The 15,340-nt window shown below is 33.0% G+C and overlaps 1 protein-coding gene across 1 annotated transcript in view; it reads right to left on the bottom strand.

The window, feature by feature from the left end:
• LOC149781389 (polyamine-transporting ATPase 13A3-like) overlaps nt 1-15,340 on the bottom strand; it is a 409,406-nt gene that overhangs the window by 78,798 nt on the left and 315,268 nt on the right. The window contains exons 24-25 of the mRNA XM_089935483.1: nt 13,841-13,920; nt 2,859-3,011 (exon numbers count right to left, since the gene is read on the bottom strand). Of these exons, the coding sequence (XP_089791609.1) occupies nt 2,859-3,011; nt 13,841-13,920 (233 nt within the window). The remainder of the gene's footprint in view (nt 1-2,858; nt 3,012-13,840; nt 13,921-15,340) is intronic.

Raw genomic sequence — 15,340 nt, 5'->3', positions numbered from 1 at the left:
GACACAAAGACACAATGATCCCATTTAAGAGTGCTCTCAAAACTCACTTATTTCAACTGCAAGAACAAACTTAAAGACATAATAATGTTTCCTACCTTAAATGTTCTCAGCATGTTTTTTGTTTTTTATGTTTTCTAATTTCATGGTGTTTGTTTTTGTAATAATATCATTATATATGTTTTTTTATCTTATAGGTGTTGTCTAATGTTGTAAACCGCTTAGAGCTTCTAAAGATAAGGTGCTATACAAGGTCCTCATTATTATTATTTCTTTTTAATAATCATGCACAGCAACCTCGAGATAAGTATACATGTAATTTTTTAAATACAAGATTATCTAAATAAACGAATTCAGAACTTACCTCGTGCATCTTGAGATGCCTCAGAGTTGTAAGTCGGCTTATACACGGGTCATGCACTTTTTAGTGTTTATACCAGTTCAGTTGGGGATCGGCTGATATGCGAACGGGCTTATATGAGAGTATATATGGTAGTTCATTAATATACTGACTTTGATTTTTCGGTGTGTATGAGCAGTTATGGTAAGGTATTATTGGCAAGAAAGACATTAGGATGGACAGCATGATCTGAAAGATGTGTGCATTTGCTTTCATATACGTGGTACAGGGGTTGTTTCAAACAAGTTTAGAAATCTTTTCAAATAACATTTTACAGCAAACTTTCAGAAAGAACAAATTTTGATTAAGGGTAGTTGATTAGGATTTTTACTAACTTGCAATTACAATACTGTAATCTAGTTACTCAGTTAAAATTCAACACAGGTATAGCTTCTGTTTTTCTTTTTGTACCATAAGTCATATTGCAAAATTACACTATATGAATATGTTTTTAAACATGCACCAAATTTGCTTATAATATAGATAGAACTCAGAAAATTTTCTACTTGAAAATAAAGTATTGCCTAAAACTAATGTTATATGCAAATATGCATACTGGAAAACAGAAGGTATACCTAATTCAATTAAGAGAATGAAAACAACAAACATGCATATATTCAAGGATTGGTTTTATGTTTAACTTTTGAGAGGGGATGGGATTCAGGTTTTTCCTTTCAAATTTGTAATACAATGAACATAATAGGTTCTCTTTTCTTCTTTACATCTCAGCAAGATATTTTTCAAAGGATGTGAGGGTCAGAATTTTTATGACTTATCACTGGTTAAGTGACAGTAATGATGTTGATGAAACAATGGTGGGATGAGGGGTGGGTAGGGTACACACTGCAACAAATGCATTTGTAATAATCTGTCTACTGTTTATTTTTATTTTCCTTTCCTTCATTCTGGATATTCTTTTTTATTCTTCTGTACAGATTATCAAAACTATTTAAGATGCTTAATTTCCATTTAGTCTTCAACATGCATTGCTTGTTGGATGCCATATTTACAAAATTCTATAATCAACAGTTTGATCATCCAAACACTTTACATTATAAAAAAATATGTGCAGTTTAAAGCATCTGAGGTACTGCTGTAAAGTAGTCTGGTTCCCTGACTGATTCCACCACTTCTAATATGAAACCCAGATCCAAATCAAACATGGATGAACAAATTATCCGGATTTTCATTTAAATGTTTCAAAATATTGTCTAACTGTTGTGACCATTGATCAATATATGGAATATTTGTATTGAATTGGTAATAAAATAAAATATAATTTAAGCTTCCCCTAACTGATACAAACACATAAAAATGCTTTCATCACTGATGTTCTGAACATTTGGTTATTCTTAAATATACACTGTAGCAACAAATGGCTATAATTGCTACTGAAACAAAAGATCTGTGCATCTTTTGGGTGTTTGTTTATGGCAAAGAAATACACACATTTTTATTCATACTGTCTATAATCCATGAAAATATGTTCCACAACAGAGGAAAAAACCATTAGCTTTTTAATAGTAGCTTTTTTCCTGGGTAAGAATTAAATACATATTTTGGCAAAAGTGTGGGATCTCTTTTATTTATATGAGTATCATAGGAATCTGATTGGCTGCTAAAATCAGCCCCCATCAAACCTTGTTCTTTATTTCCATGAATAATGCATCGTCATTTTACTTGTCTATTTGGGCTGGTATTTCAGAAGAATGTAATGAAAAACATAAAGAGGGATGAACAGAATAGAAAGAGGCTTCTTTCTTTTATCTCATATGAGGCCATAAACATTCCATCACATAAATCTTTTAATGTTTTTCATCATAATGTTATAACAAAAGTAGTTTCATATCTTAACAGCATCACACAAAAAAGTCTTTAAACTATGATCTGAGAAGCAAAATCTAACTATTAAATTCATTGAATATCAAATTTATCAAATGTTCTGAAAAATCCAACATAATACAATAATATGCAATAGTTGGAACAAGCAGCTGAAATGGCATATTATACAAAATAAATTTTATCTGCAATAAAATAAACTAAGGTTTCGCATTCTATAAATGTTTGTTATATCCCTATTACAATGTACATATTTTGTGCCATATGGTATGTAAAGTTAATTCATGCAGAGCCTGAAATGAGCAAAGTTACTAGTAAAACAAAAACAGAATGCAAAGAAACAAGGTGAATGAAATTTCAAAGAAACACTGCAAAAGCAAACTGCGGAATGTAGACTGATGATAAATTTGTTCCTCTGTATCCAATATTTTTTACTAAATTTTAAGACATTTTATAAATGTCACATCTGAAGAGCACTTTATCAATATCTTCTATCTCAGGCATGTGCAACCTCACATCCAGCTCATGGCCTGCTTTTATCTAGTTACAACATTCAGATATGTTTCCAAATTGCTATTTGATCTGGAGGAAGACACACATGCCTATTCTGTACCATGCTAACCTGATAACTGTAGGCACACAGCTGATGTTCGGAGACTTGGAAGTGAAAGGAGAAGCAACAGAGGCCTCGGCTTCCGAAAGTGAGATACCAGCATGTGCAGCTTTCAGGGCACCACAGTCATTTGCTCCATCCCCACACATCCCCACATAGTACCTGCAGACAAAACAATGGAGGTAAACTACTACTCTGCAGAGATGTAGCTATCTTTAAAAATAAAGTTACCAACTTGATTAACGTTTCCTAAGTTTATCACAGGACTCAAAATTAACACTTACCACAATCTGTTAACCCAGTCATCATGAATCCATTAGCTCAGTGAAAATTACCACTGATCACTATCATAAGTTAAAGAGTAGTCATGAGTCAGCATTCCTTTTAATGGTTAATTGATTTGTTTTTTGTGTTAATTAAGTATCTACCAACATCCTTCCCTTCTAAATGTTTGCAGCATAATTGGACAAGTGTTAAACCACTCATAAAGTACATTAGTGTGATTATTGACAAAACAGTGTTTGTGCATGTGGAACCTAAGCCTGTTGTACTGCTCCCACCCCCCCAACAGCACTTATTCTATTCCTGATAATACAAATGGTAAAGGGTCTGAGTCTGTTACTTTTTTTCTTTTTTCTTTTCTGAGGGTGCTCTCGCTGATTAATCTTTTAGACCATTTAAGGAGGTCCTCCTGCCCTACTTGTTGTCGTGTATGCTATATCTTGTTTTTATTTATTTGTATGGATTTAAAAAGTTTTTTGCTTTTGTATATATTTGGTAGTGTATATATAATAACTTCTTTTGCATTATTAAATATTGTGTAGTTCTTATATTTAAAAAAAAATTAAAAATGAAAATGTAATGAAGATCTATTCAAGCCATTCATCATCGTACACAAGGTATGTCTCACTCATTTTTGTCTCTTGTTCTCTTTTCTGTCTCTTCATTGCCCTTCTTCTATGTCTATCTTCCTTCTTCTACTGAGGTTATGTTTGCTTGGGTTCTGTTGTTACTATCTCTTTTGGTGATATCCCTGTAGTTGGCTGATTTTCTAGGCATTCATCATGGTCTTCCAGGTACATTTCTGTCTGTTCCTCTGTTAGATCTGACTGTGCTTGTTGTACTGTTGCAGTTATAGTTGCTGCTTTGCTCCTTTTTTTGGCCTAGATTTTATTCTGTCTGTTTCTGTTTCCATTGTTGTGTGTTTTCCTTCTTAAATATCAGCTGTGTTTGTTTCTTTGTTTTATCTCTCATCTTTTGTTTTGCTTGGTTTTCATCCCTTCTCCCTGTGTGAGTCTTTGCTGGGTTTTTGGGGCATTTATGTGGAGTGTGCCCTGTCTCTCCACATCTACCGTATTTCATGTTATTTTTTGTACCCTTTAATTTTTTGTACACCATCTAGCCATAAAAGCAATAATTAATACTATCATATTTTTTCACACACAAAATTTAATGTTTTCTTCAGTCATCCTATTATTTTTCGTACATGAAGATTTACTTTTGCCAAAGTGATAAAAAAAAGTATGGCCCTTTAAATTTTACAGCTAGGAATAAGAGATAAAATCATTGTTTTAGTTGGAAATTTTTTTATCTATTATTTTTATTTCATTTTGTTAAAATTGAAGACAGGTTCCCAGTTCAAATGGATTAAAAAATATACCAAAGTTTGATTTAGGTACATCAAATGACCAGGGTATTGTTTTGCTAAGCAAGTTTAAGTAGTGACTAACTTTGGGCATGTTCTTAATTGAGGCATCGAATAGTGAAATGGGAGATTCACACAATATAACAATCGTCGTTTATAATCATGCATGTAGGTCATTGATAATTTCTTTCCTTTATTATTGTATTTCACTACATATTTTTAAGGGTTTTATTGCATCACGTTTCAAACGGCATCAGATAAAATACTCATGTATCACTTATATATGCAAAACAACCAATTTATTCTTTGCCGAGTATATTTGGTATAATTCCATAGGAGAAATATAAATATTTGTTTCCTCAGTGAAAACAAACCTGAATTATCTGTTATCTTCTTGTAAATGTGTATCTGAGGTATCTAATAATGAAAAAGAAAGAAAAAACTAAAGAAATATTCACCAATTATAAGTGTGTAGAAAGCCCTTTGCTAAGCTTATTCGGAAAGGGCAATCAATTGTTTTGTTAACTGAGAATCTATGCACATTCATTTTATTGCCCTTCTTCATCTTTTTGTATTGGAGAGAAAATATAACAATTGATGTATTTGTTCTGTTGTTGTCATTACAATATATACTGCTATTCATTAACAGCTGGATGTCGTTGTTAATGAGCGCTCTTGATTACATCAGTTGGTGTAACAAAGAAATGCATGCATTTTAAAAATGAGTTCAGAAGCCATTTGAGTTTATTTATCCAGTAAAAATAATCTCATTAAAGGAAGACGCGAAGACTACAGGCCATTGGGCAATTAATCTTATTGTCTCAATATAGTAATGCAGTAAAAACTAACAAAACCCAGCTAGTTTTAATCATAAATGCAAAAGTCACTGACTCCGTGAGTTCGATTTATATATACCGGTAGCTAATATCTTCAAAGATCTTGGTCTATTCATGCTTGGGCATGACTTCATTATTAAGTTTAAATTTCTTCAAACCCCTGCCAAAGGAAGAGACTTTTATCCCACCACCACCTAAATGCACTGAACCACCAAACAAAAGGCAGAAAATTGGACCTGGATGGCCCAGAAAAGACAATGGTGAAGCCCATCACCTGTCTTTTACTGCAGTTACCGAGATCGCCAATGTAAAAGATGATGCTGAACTGCACAAATCAAATACTGATGCAGCAAAAATATTGCAACCAGGGAAGATGGTGAGAAGGCAACTGAAAAAATTCCAGCCCCTGCAAAGCAGCAAATGACTGACAGGATTTTTGAAGCCAGTGAAGAATTAAAGAAGAAAAAGGACATGATAATCATTAGCTTCAAAGTTACTGGCCTTTCAAATGTAATAAATGGTAGAGAGGACCCGTACATAAGGAGTGACAATGCAGCCTAATTGGAAAGTCTTTCTGGTGACAAAGAATGTAAATGGTTTGAGGGTTTTGAGCTGGAAGACTAGTAAAACTCTTGAAAATTATGAATGTTTCATTTCATGTTTTTGCATTTGTTTTGTGCATTTGCCCAACTTTGGATCACAAATTATATCCTTGAAAATAACATGCTGTGTTTATAAATAAAAAATATTTTTTATACATGTTGCTTTGTTGTTCTCTCTCTCTTAAATTCATTTGCCATTTTTTTCAACTGGCTTCAGAACAAGTATCAGTAGATTAATATTGTTCTTGAGCTAATGGGCTTGTCGTACACATTTTCAATACCCAATGGGTAGCCTCATTTCCCTACGTAGAGCCTCCTTAATATGATCTGTATAGGTGAATCTGGTCTTCAGCACAGTATTTACAGGAAAAGACCAAGCTAAAGGTCAAGCGTATTTAATTAGCATGTATATTACATCTGCATAGCCATGTGGCACAGTGACAATGGATCTCATAATTACAACCAAAATGATTTATTGATTCAGGTTTTAATTGCCAATGGAATATAATAATGCCCTTGTAGTGTTTACATAAGGAATAACACAACTGACAGGTAACTGACCAATAAAGATTATTCTCTCTCTCTCTCTCTCTCTCTCATAGCAACAATCAGATTCTTGAATTGAGAGCAGAATGAGACAGAATTTGTACATTAGTTTTGTACATTAAGTTGTTGAGTGTCGTGTATTCTGCAGGCCTTGTCCCGGTATGATCCCTTTATTTTTTGTAAATGGTCATTACCACAAAATTATAATTATTTTTTTTACATAGAATTTTTTGTACACTGAAATTAATAATTATTTTTTCATGTATGAAAAATAACTTGAAATATGGAATTACACTTTCTGTGGTGTATGCATCCCTTATACCAAGCTTTTGTCAAGAATCCATGTGGATGGAAAGCCCTTTTAATTCCCCTAAGTCTTTTCAATGTCCAGTATCCTAATCCAGTTGTATATTGAGAATCCTGGGACAGTCGCCAATCTTGATTTTTCCACTTTTACGCTAAATTTATTTTTGTAACGGTCATTTGTGTCTTCAAGAGGTTTATCCATGGGAATGTCAGAGAGATGAAGTTCTCCTGTCTGCTTCTTCATTTTTTTAGAAGTGGTACTGGTTTTTTTACTACTACCACCTCTCCAGATATGTTTAATTCTCCAAACGGTAGGACCGGCAAATTCCCCCTGGGTCTTATTATGTATCACTCATATCCTTTCCTGTTTATAGAGTAAATGTGTTGTAGGGTGTCTGGGTTTCTAGTTTTCAGGGCAATTATTACAGTTGATGTAACAGGTACTTTCTCTCTCGGTATATTCCTCATATCCAGTTCTTGAGTACCCTCCTGATAGTAGCATTCAAGAAATGACCCTTCTTCTGTCTCTATTCTCCTTGTTTAAAGTATTTTTCCAGGTTTCTTATCCCATTGTGAGCAGCCCCCATTTATTCTCGCTTCCTTGTACATGAGTAGAATTCACCCTCTATGTTTCTTCTTTCTGTAGATTTGTAAGTCTTCTTTGTGTAATTTTATACTTTCGTATAATGTTCCATTGATTCCTTGCTTCTCTCTTGAAGTAAAGATGCTACGCACTCTTGCGAGCAGCCTTGGTTGCCAACAGCTTTCTCAAGTTTGCTTTGTACATGCCATTGTCAATGATAAAACAGACTTTACTTCTCAAGAAGGAACATCAGTCTGAGTCTATTACTGACCAACTGGAAGAGGTCACATTCACTGACTCAACAAATGATCAAGAATTACACTGAACAAAATATTTCAACTATTAGATGTTTCCTGAGACTAAGTCTGAAGACAAATTTACATTACCAAGTGGAACTTGAATAAATCCCCACCCTACTCCCTCAATAAGAACACTTTCAGAAAAAGAAGACTTCTCAGATCAAGGCAAAATACCTAATAAAAGATTCTGAGAAGATCATGTATTTCTTAATATTTTGATAGGGATAGGCTTGGCAATATCACCAACAAGTAGAACATAACCTTTCAACATCAATGGCTCATAATTCTCCATAATAAACGGGGTTGGTATGACCCAACAATGTATTGCCATCAATTCATGACCATGACTTTGACCTCTTAGAAATAAGAGCACATGGAATAGCTGTCTTGATTCTGTTACTTGTTTTTCAACCTGCAGCAATGAGAAATAATGTATAATTTCTTCTTACAATAAGTGCATGTAGGAAGAGATAAGGATTTCTGATCAGTCTTATCAAAAACTTAAATCCTAAAAGTTGTGCCAGTTTCAGATTTGGATGTGCTTGCATCAGACTGACATGCGGTTGGGGTTTTTTTTTAAGCAAAAAGCTGTTGTGAGGAAAATTTAATGACATATTAAGGTTTGTGAGTCAAGAAATAGTGATCAACAGAAAGAAGCAATTTCTAAAGTTTCAACTATTTTCTCATCAAGGTAGGTCTTGATGTCACAATGGGGCAATTCCTGAATCATTAAGAGTTGTCTGGGGTAATCATAATCTTTATCAACCTTCTTGGCTGAGCACCACCTATTTACCCACCCCACCCCACCCCACCCACAACCAAATCCCATAAATGTAGTTTTATGAACCCAATTTTGTAGTTTAGGATGCTCGTGAGTAGTCAAACTCCTCTGGAGAAATTGTACTCCTCCAGGGAAAGGGAGGCAAGCATGTGAAAATTAAAGTAGAAAAATTAGCCAGAAAAGGGTTATTTTCTAAGCAGATTTAAAATAAATCATTTAAAACAACAGAAAATGAGTATAAAGCATCAATTCAATAAAGTCCAGATTAGCAAGATCTTAATGGATGTTTACTAAAAAGAATATTTTAGAGAGGATAAAATATATGAACTATTTACAAAGCAGGGTTTTTCAATTGTGAATGGAATTGGTAATAGTATTCATTTAGCCTGTCCAGCTGGGCAGGAGTTAAATCCTTTTCTTTGCATTATTCTGGTTGGTGCTTAACCAACCACAGAGAATCCAAAGTATCCTCACTCACAATGACCCTTTAATCAGTTCTATTCTTTCTCAATATTAAAAAATTCTCTTACACTGTGCATTACTGTTATATTTTATTTAATTTATATTTGTTTTAATTTAATTGTTTGTTTGTTAGTTTTAATTTTTTAAAATTCCATTACATGCTATTGTAATGTAATTTATTTACTGGATTTGACATTTTTCAGAACTTCAGTTCAGTTTGACCTGACTGTTTTTTGTAAACACTAATAATAGAAACCTTTTATTTAATGCTGACCCTTTCCTGACCTTGATTCAGAAGCACTAAGAGTTGAAGTAAACAAACTTTTATTATTTTTTTAAAAATTCTTTCTCACAGTAAGATTTATAAAGTGAATTCGAGGCCATACTTGCAATACATGACAAATAACATGTATCAATTAGGTTTTTCCAGAGGACTGACCCACATCCAGGTATCTGTTTTGCATCTTACTAAGACTTAATATTAATGTTTTGAGAAAGAATAGTCATTCTGTGCCTTAAAACTGGAGAAGTCCAAGTGTTTTATGTTGTGACCAGTTTTTTGGGCTAATTATTTTGTTTTCTTCAAATTATTTGGATTCCAAGAGATTATTTTTCCCTAAATTAATTCTTGGACAAGGACAGTTATCAAAATTTACATAAAATTCAAACATTGGAAAATTATTTTCTGTGATTCAACAAAGTACTGTTGACACATTAGTACAATGCTTACCATAGCATACATCATCGCCTTCCATTTTGGATTTCATTGGGTTCAAACTCAGTTTCATTAGGACATTTTATTATTAGGACTTCCATTTTTTAATTCTTGCATTATTTTTGGATTTGATTTGTAAAACCACAAGTTCTTTTTTTCATTTTTACCTTGTTTTTCTAGGGAAATAAATTATTTGATAAATTTTTTAAAGCTGGTTGTCTTCACTCTTTTCTTGTTGCATTTTGTAAGAGCCTAAATGTAACAGTTACTGTGAGGAAAACAAAGGATACCACATACTGGTATTGCATATCTTCATGCAGTGAAAGTAAGATTGGAGTTTTGATTCCTTTAAACATGGTCATTCATCACTGTAGGCCTTTATTTAATGTCTGAATAACCAACATCACTCATTGTTTTGGCAGACTGCTATCCATAAGTAGAGCAAAGATGGTCAAAATAATGATATTCTTGGATGAAACAGAGACTGAAGCTCTGACTCCAATGACATGGTTCCCACGCTTTTCTAAATATAAATTTCCGGGTCTTTTCCAGGTTTTTTCCAGGAAGAAATTAATTTTTTTCAAGGTTAACATATGACCATTACTGAATGTAATTAAAGAACATTTTGGATTTTAAAACAGGCATTTTCCAAATCTGAAGATGTTTCTCTTTCAAAACTCTCCAAAACATATATGTCTGAAAAGATGATTATGTACAAAACCACAAAATGAGTCACACGAAACAAATTTGACTATATTCCTATAAATTGGTATTTAAAGTCATTTCAATGTACAGAATACAAATTCTAACTTTATTTTGTTGACCTGCATTATGTTACATGGAAACAACATAATGAGCATAACTTATTTTGTTTCCTTTCAAACCTTTAATTCCAGTTCTAGAGCAATATGTGTGCATGTTATACAAAGTAAACATTTCCTATCACAGTATGAAAAAAAAACAATAAATGCAAAGTTTAAGAATCTTATCTTGTTAGGAAAAAAGTTTAAACCTGAATTTATGTGTGCCAATAAAATCCCAAATGAGATTTTTGAACCAACCGAAACTCCTTAAAACAATTTGGTTAAAAATTCCATCATTTAAAGACATTTTGACAAAAGACCTTCAAAATTATACATTGCTGTATAAACAAGGACTGAATTTTCTGTAAAATCAACTTGTCTTCTTGTAGTTCAATAAACCAGTCCCCAAACCTGTACTGATACATGGGCTATTATTGTTTCTTAATATATAATAAAAGGGATAAAAATTTCCCTTTTCTCCTTATTTCTATTTAAGATCTGAAACCAATGCTTCAAGTTACATGTCACTGTGTAATAGTTTTGCACCAAAGTTCAGCTCAGAGATTTTAAAGTTTTCTAATCTGGGTTTCCGCCGAATATTCCAACCCAGTTTTTCAGATTTGGACATTTTGGATGGAGGGTGGGTTCATAGCAATTACATATCAAATTTGGAATCTGCCACCACCATAAGATAGCTTAACAGTGGGCCTAGCAAATTTAAGCTAGGTTATATCGACTTATACCTGCATGAAATCAACAGGAAAATTATTATATTTTCTCAAAAATGGCAAGTATTATAATCATTATGTCATTAACCCGCTGACAGACTAGAAGAAACTCAGCATAGATGAAACCTGACCTGGGACTTGCCATTTGCATTTATAGACACATTACTTCACAAATCTCAAACAACGACATCGGATGTCCAATAGTCACATGATATCAATAATAAACTCCCTTTTAATGTTGTTGTACAAAATTTAAGTGCTTGTGTGTGTGTGGATTGGATTTTTAACATAGCTTTAACAATTTTTCAGTCATATCGCTTTCATTTAATATTTTTTCTACAATATTCAAAAATGACAGTTGTGAGATTCTGTGTGTTCGTGCGACATGCTATCAAATTCGCTAGTACTAGCTCTAATTTCATCAATGCATTAGTTTCATCATCTTTCAGCAGATTAAAGACATAATGATTTTAATGCTCTCGCAATTTCTGAGAAAATAAATAATTTTCATATCGATTTCATGCAGGTATAACTCAATTTAACGTTTAAGTTTGCTAGCCCATCCGCTAAGGGGCTATGCTTTAACGCCACCATGTCAGCCTCTTGTGATGCTAGACTGGTTTTCATACCTTCCATAAAAACAAAAATACGGATATTGAGCTGTCTGGGAAACTAAAAGGCTACTAGATGAATCTAATCCACTGAGCACTTGGATTGTTTCAAAAAATATATTTATGGCATGCACCCAAATGATCCCTACTGCAACCTTCCAATATTCTGGTTAGAAATCGATAAATTAAATTCATGATCAGTTCAGTTACGACTCAATTATGTGATTGTTTTGGGCGTCATGTTGTGTAGAAAATTCCCAGGTTCTTCCCGACTCTTGTCAATATTTGCAATATTCAAGGACTTTTCACAGTCGGGGAAAAAAGGATCATTTCTCCCGACATTTTCCCGATTTCCTGGTAGCATGGGAACCCTGCAATGAACTGAGAAGCCACAAGAACTGGAAGTTAAAGTCAACCAGAAATAACCTAAATTAGGTTTTGCACTTTAACAGTTTGTTGAGCTGAGCAAACCTAGATTATTCCAGTATTATTCTAAATGATGTTTTAGTACACAAATGCATAGCTGCATACCTGAGAGTCAAAATGTGTAGAAGTAGGCAGGTCTTTGCTGAATCACAATGATATAATCCAAACTGTCTATAAATGAATTCAGAGTAATTCCAATACAGCTATGTTTATGCTAGGAAGAGCTAATTTTTGGTAAATCATCTCTTATATAGAAAACAAAGACACAATAACAGAAATGGATTAGAGTTGAGATATTCCTTCTGGAACAATCTAAGCCTGTCAACAAGATCAAATACTTTAAGAGCCAACCAATCAGAAACTAGGTCATTCTGGTTTTTCTAGAAAACCCTTACAAGGAAGTCAAATCAAATCAACATGTTTCCTTGGATTAGTACAGCTGCAATACCTTGAAGCTATGTACTGTATTTAAAAGAATGACTTCATCTTAAAATACCAAGCTTTGATCATAAAGAAAATTAGTATTAAAAATGTTATTTACTAAATGACTCTTATAATCTATAATAGGGGTGCACATCCTTTTTCTGCCAAAGGGCCAGATTGCATTTTCTAAGACCACTCTAGGGTCACAAACACTAATTTCATTAATAGTTACTGTTCACAGGTCAGATTTCTATTTTGTTTTAATTTGTCCTGAGGGCCAGACAGAACATGTTCGTGGGCCGGATCCTGCCCACAGGCCACAGGTTGTGCACCCATGATCTATTATCATGAGAATCAACACACATAACACCTATATACTTAATGGTATATTAACATAAATTAACATTATCATATGAAACAAAGATAAATTGGAATATATATCAAGCAGCTCATGTCCAAAGAAATTAAAAAGAAATAAGTTAATTAGTATACTGCTAACTGAGACTAGATTTAGATGTAAGGAATAAAGGTGGGACATAATGTAGGCTTTATAAAGATGAATTAACATTTGTATATTCATGGTAGTTAAAGAGCTAGAGACTGCAATGTGAATTACTACTAAGATGAATTCACACAAGCTTTAGGTGCAGATTCTAAAATATCAAATGGAGCATATATTATGTCAGTTTATTAATTTAATTTTAATGGGGGTGGTCTGTGATTTCCTTTTAAGCTGGGATATTTTTATGATTCTTAAAAAAATATGGTAATTGTTTGTTTTTTCAGTTAAAATGATGGAATTTTGTTCAAGCTATATGAACAATAGATTTGTCTTGAACATAATCATAGGCCCAAAAGTAAAAAAAAGAAAAGGTTAGTCCTGTAGGTACTAATTGTTTCCTTCACTGTTTTGTTTACAGGGTTCTTTGACTTCTGTGACACAAAGCTCATGTATATAGAATGATCATGTCATTGTTATAAAGGCACTACCTTGCTTATAGTGACTGACATTATTTCATTATGAAATGATTATCGAACTACTAGACATGAAGTACTGTAAATATCTGACAACAATTCATCCAAGTTTAGATCTCTATAAAGGATGCTGGTATGTATTACTGTACCTGATGATTTTGATGAAGCAAAACTTTAGTTTTTCGCAAGAGTATGACAGGATTAATGAAACTCTGTTTAAATTCTGGATAATCTAAGTAAAACCACTGACCCAATATCCTGCAGATGTTCTACAAGCTGTGCCTTCTGATCAGGTGACATGCGAGCAAACACTGTTCCCTTGCATACAATCTGAAACAAAGAAAGACAATGTCACATAAAACTGAAGATAATGAAAAGAAATACCCAAACAAAATGATGATATATTTCCTAATTTCCATGAAAAATTTAGAAAACAAACTTACTTTTTGAAGAGTAATTAGTTTTAATATATTAAACCTACACATTGTGCAGGAAATCAAAATGTAAAAATTATACAAAAAGATGCAGGGATATTTACCACTCATGGAGCAAGCAAAATGGAAATAGCTGGTAATCAAAAAGCCAAGCACATTTTTTCATATACTGAAATCTAGAGCTAGTAGTGATGGGTGCATTGCAAAGGGCCATTTCTCTACAATTTGTTCAGCATGACCATAAACAGAAAAATGTATTGTTGTTGAATCCAAGTTCAAGGGCCATATGTCTTCTAAATGATGTGAAATACTGTAAATCCAAATCATTCCAAGTTTCAACAATATACAAGTGCAAGATAACTTTGAATGAAGTACAATAATCCGTAATAAAGTTATGCTATGGAAAGCAAAGTTAGGATGGTAATCAGGGGCCATAACTCAAATAAACCAAATAACAATGTGGAAGATTGAAACGGAATTCCTTCAAGGTCTCATCGATATCAAGCAGCATGACAAATGTAATGACTGAAATTCAGTGAATCTTAGTTAACTCCTGTAAATGATAATATTGAGTAATACAAATCAAACTCACACAAGACTGTCTTAATTTAAAGTCATGTGCCAAACTTCATTGAAATTCAACAAATTTACAGAAATCAAAGTCAGGAGAATAAGAGCTCTGGTTGCCTAACTTTTCTAAACAAGACGAAACCCATATTGATATTTCAATTAATGAGACAATGTTTGTACTAATTGCACTGACTTCTTTTTTCTTATTCGCTATGTGGTTTATAAGCAACATCCCATTTGTTATTAATTCTCAATTGACATAACTCTATCCCTAATAGAGACAATGTACACACCAAACTACATCAGAATATGTTCCATGGTATGGTGGTTACAAATTTCTCCTAGAATGGAAACTTAACATATTTGGAAAATAGAAATAACTGTCAATAGTTAACATGAAAAATTGCAACATTTCAAAGGCATATGTAAAGGTAATAGGTAATTCACCTCAAAAAAATTAGTATTACAATAACAGCTGGAAGCAACATCCCATGTCAAGGTATTAAGCTATTTTTCAAAGGCCATAACTTTGGTCAAAATAGAGTTTATGGAATAAAATCTCACACTCATATTTAGGACTCATGAGAAAATGAACACACCAAAATTTGCATCAAAATATGTTCATTGATTCCTAAGCTATGATAGTTACAAGAATTTGTTGTGTGATGTAATACTGATGGAAAAAGCATTATTCTGAAAAAAAACTAATTTCTTTAAGCGAAGTATGTTTCTTTGCAAATACTTAC

This window comes from Sinohyriopsis cumingii, chromosome 15, assembly GCF_028554795.1.
Source record: "Sinohyriopsis cumingii isolate HCF-2022 chromosome 15, ASM2855479v2, whole genome shotgun sequence".
Taxonomy (NCBI): domain Eukaryota; kingdom Metazoa; phylum Mollusca; class Bivalvia; order Unionida; family Unionidae; genus Sinohyriopsis; species Sinohyriopsis cumingii.
The sequence above is the reverse complement of the archived record's forward strand: the minus strand, read 5'-3'. Positions and strand labels throughout refer to the sequence as shown.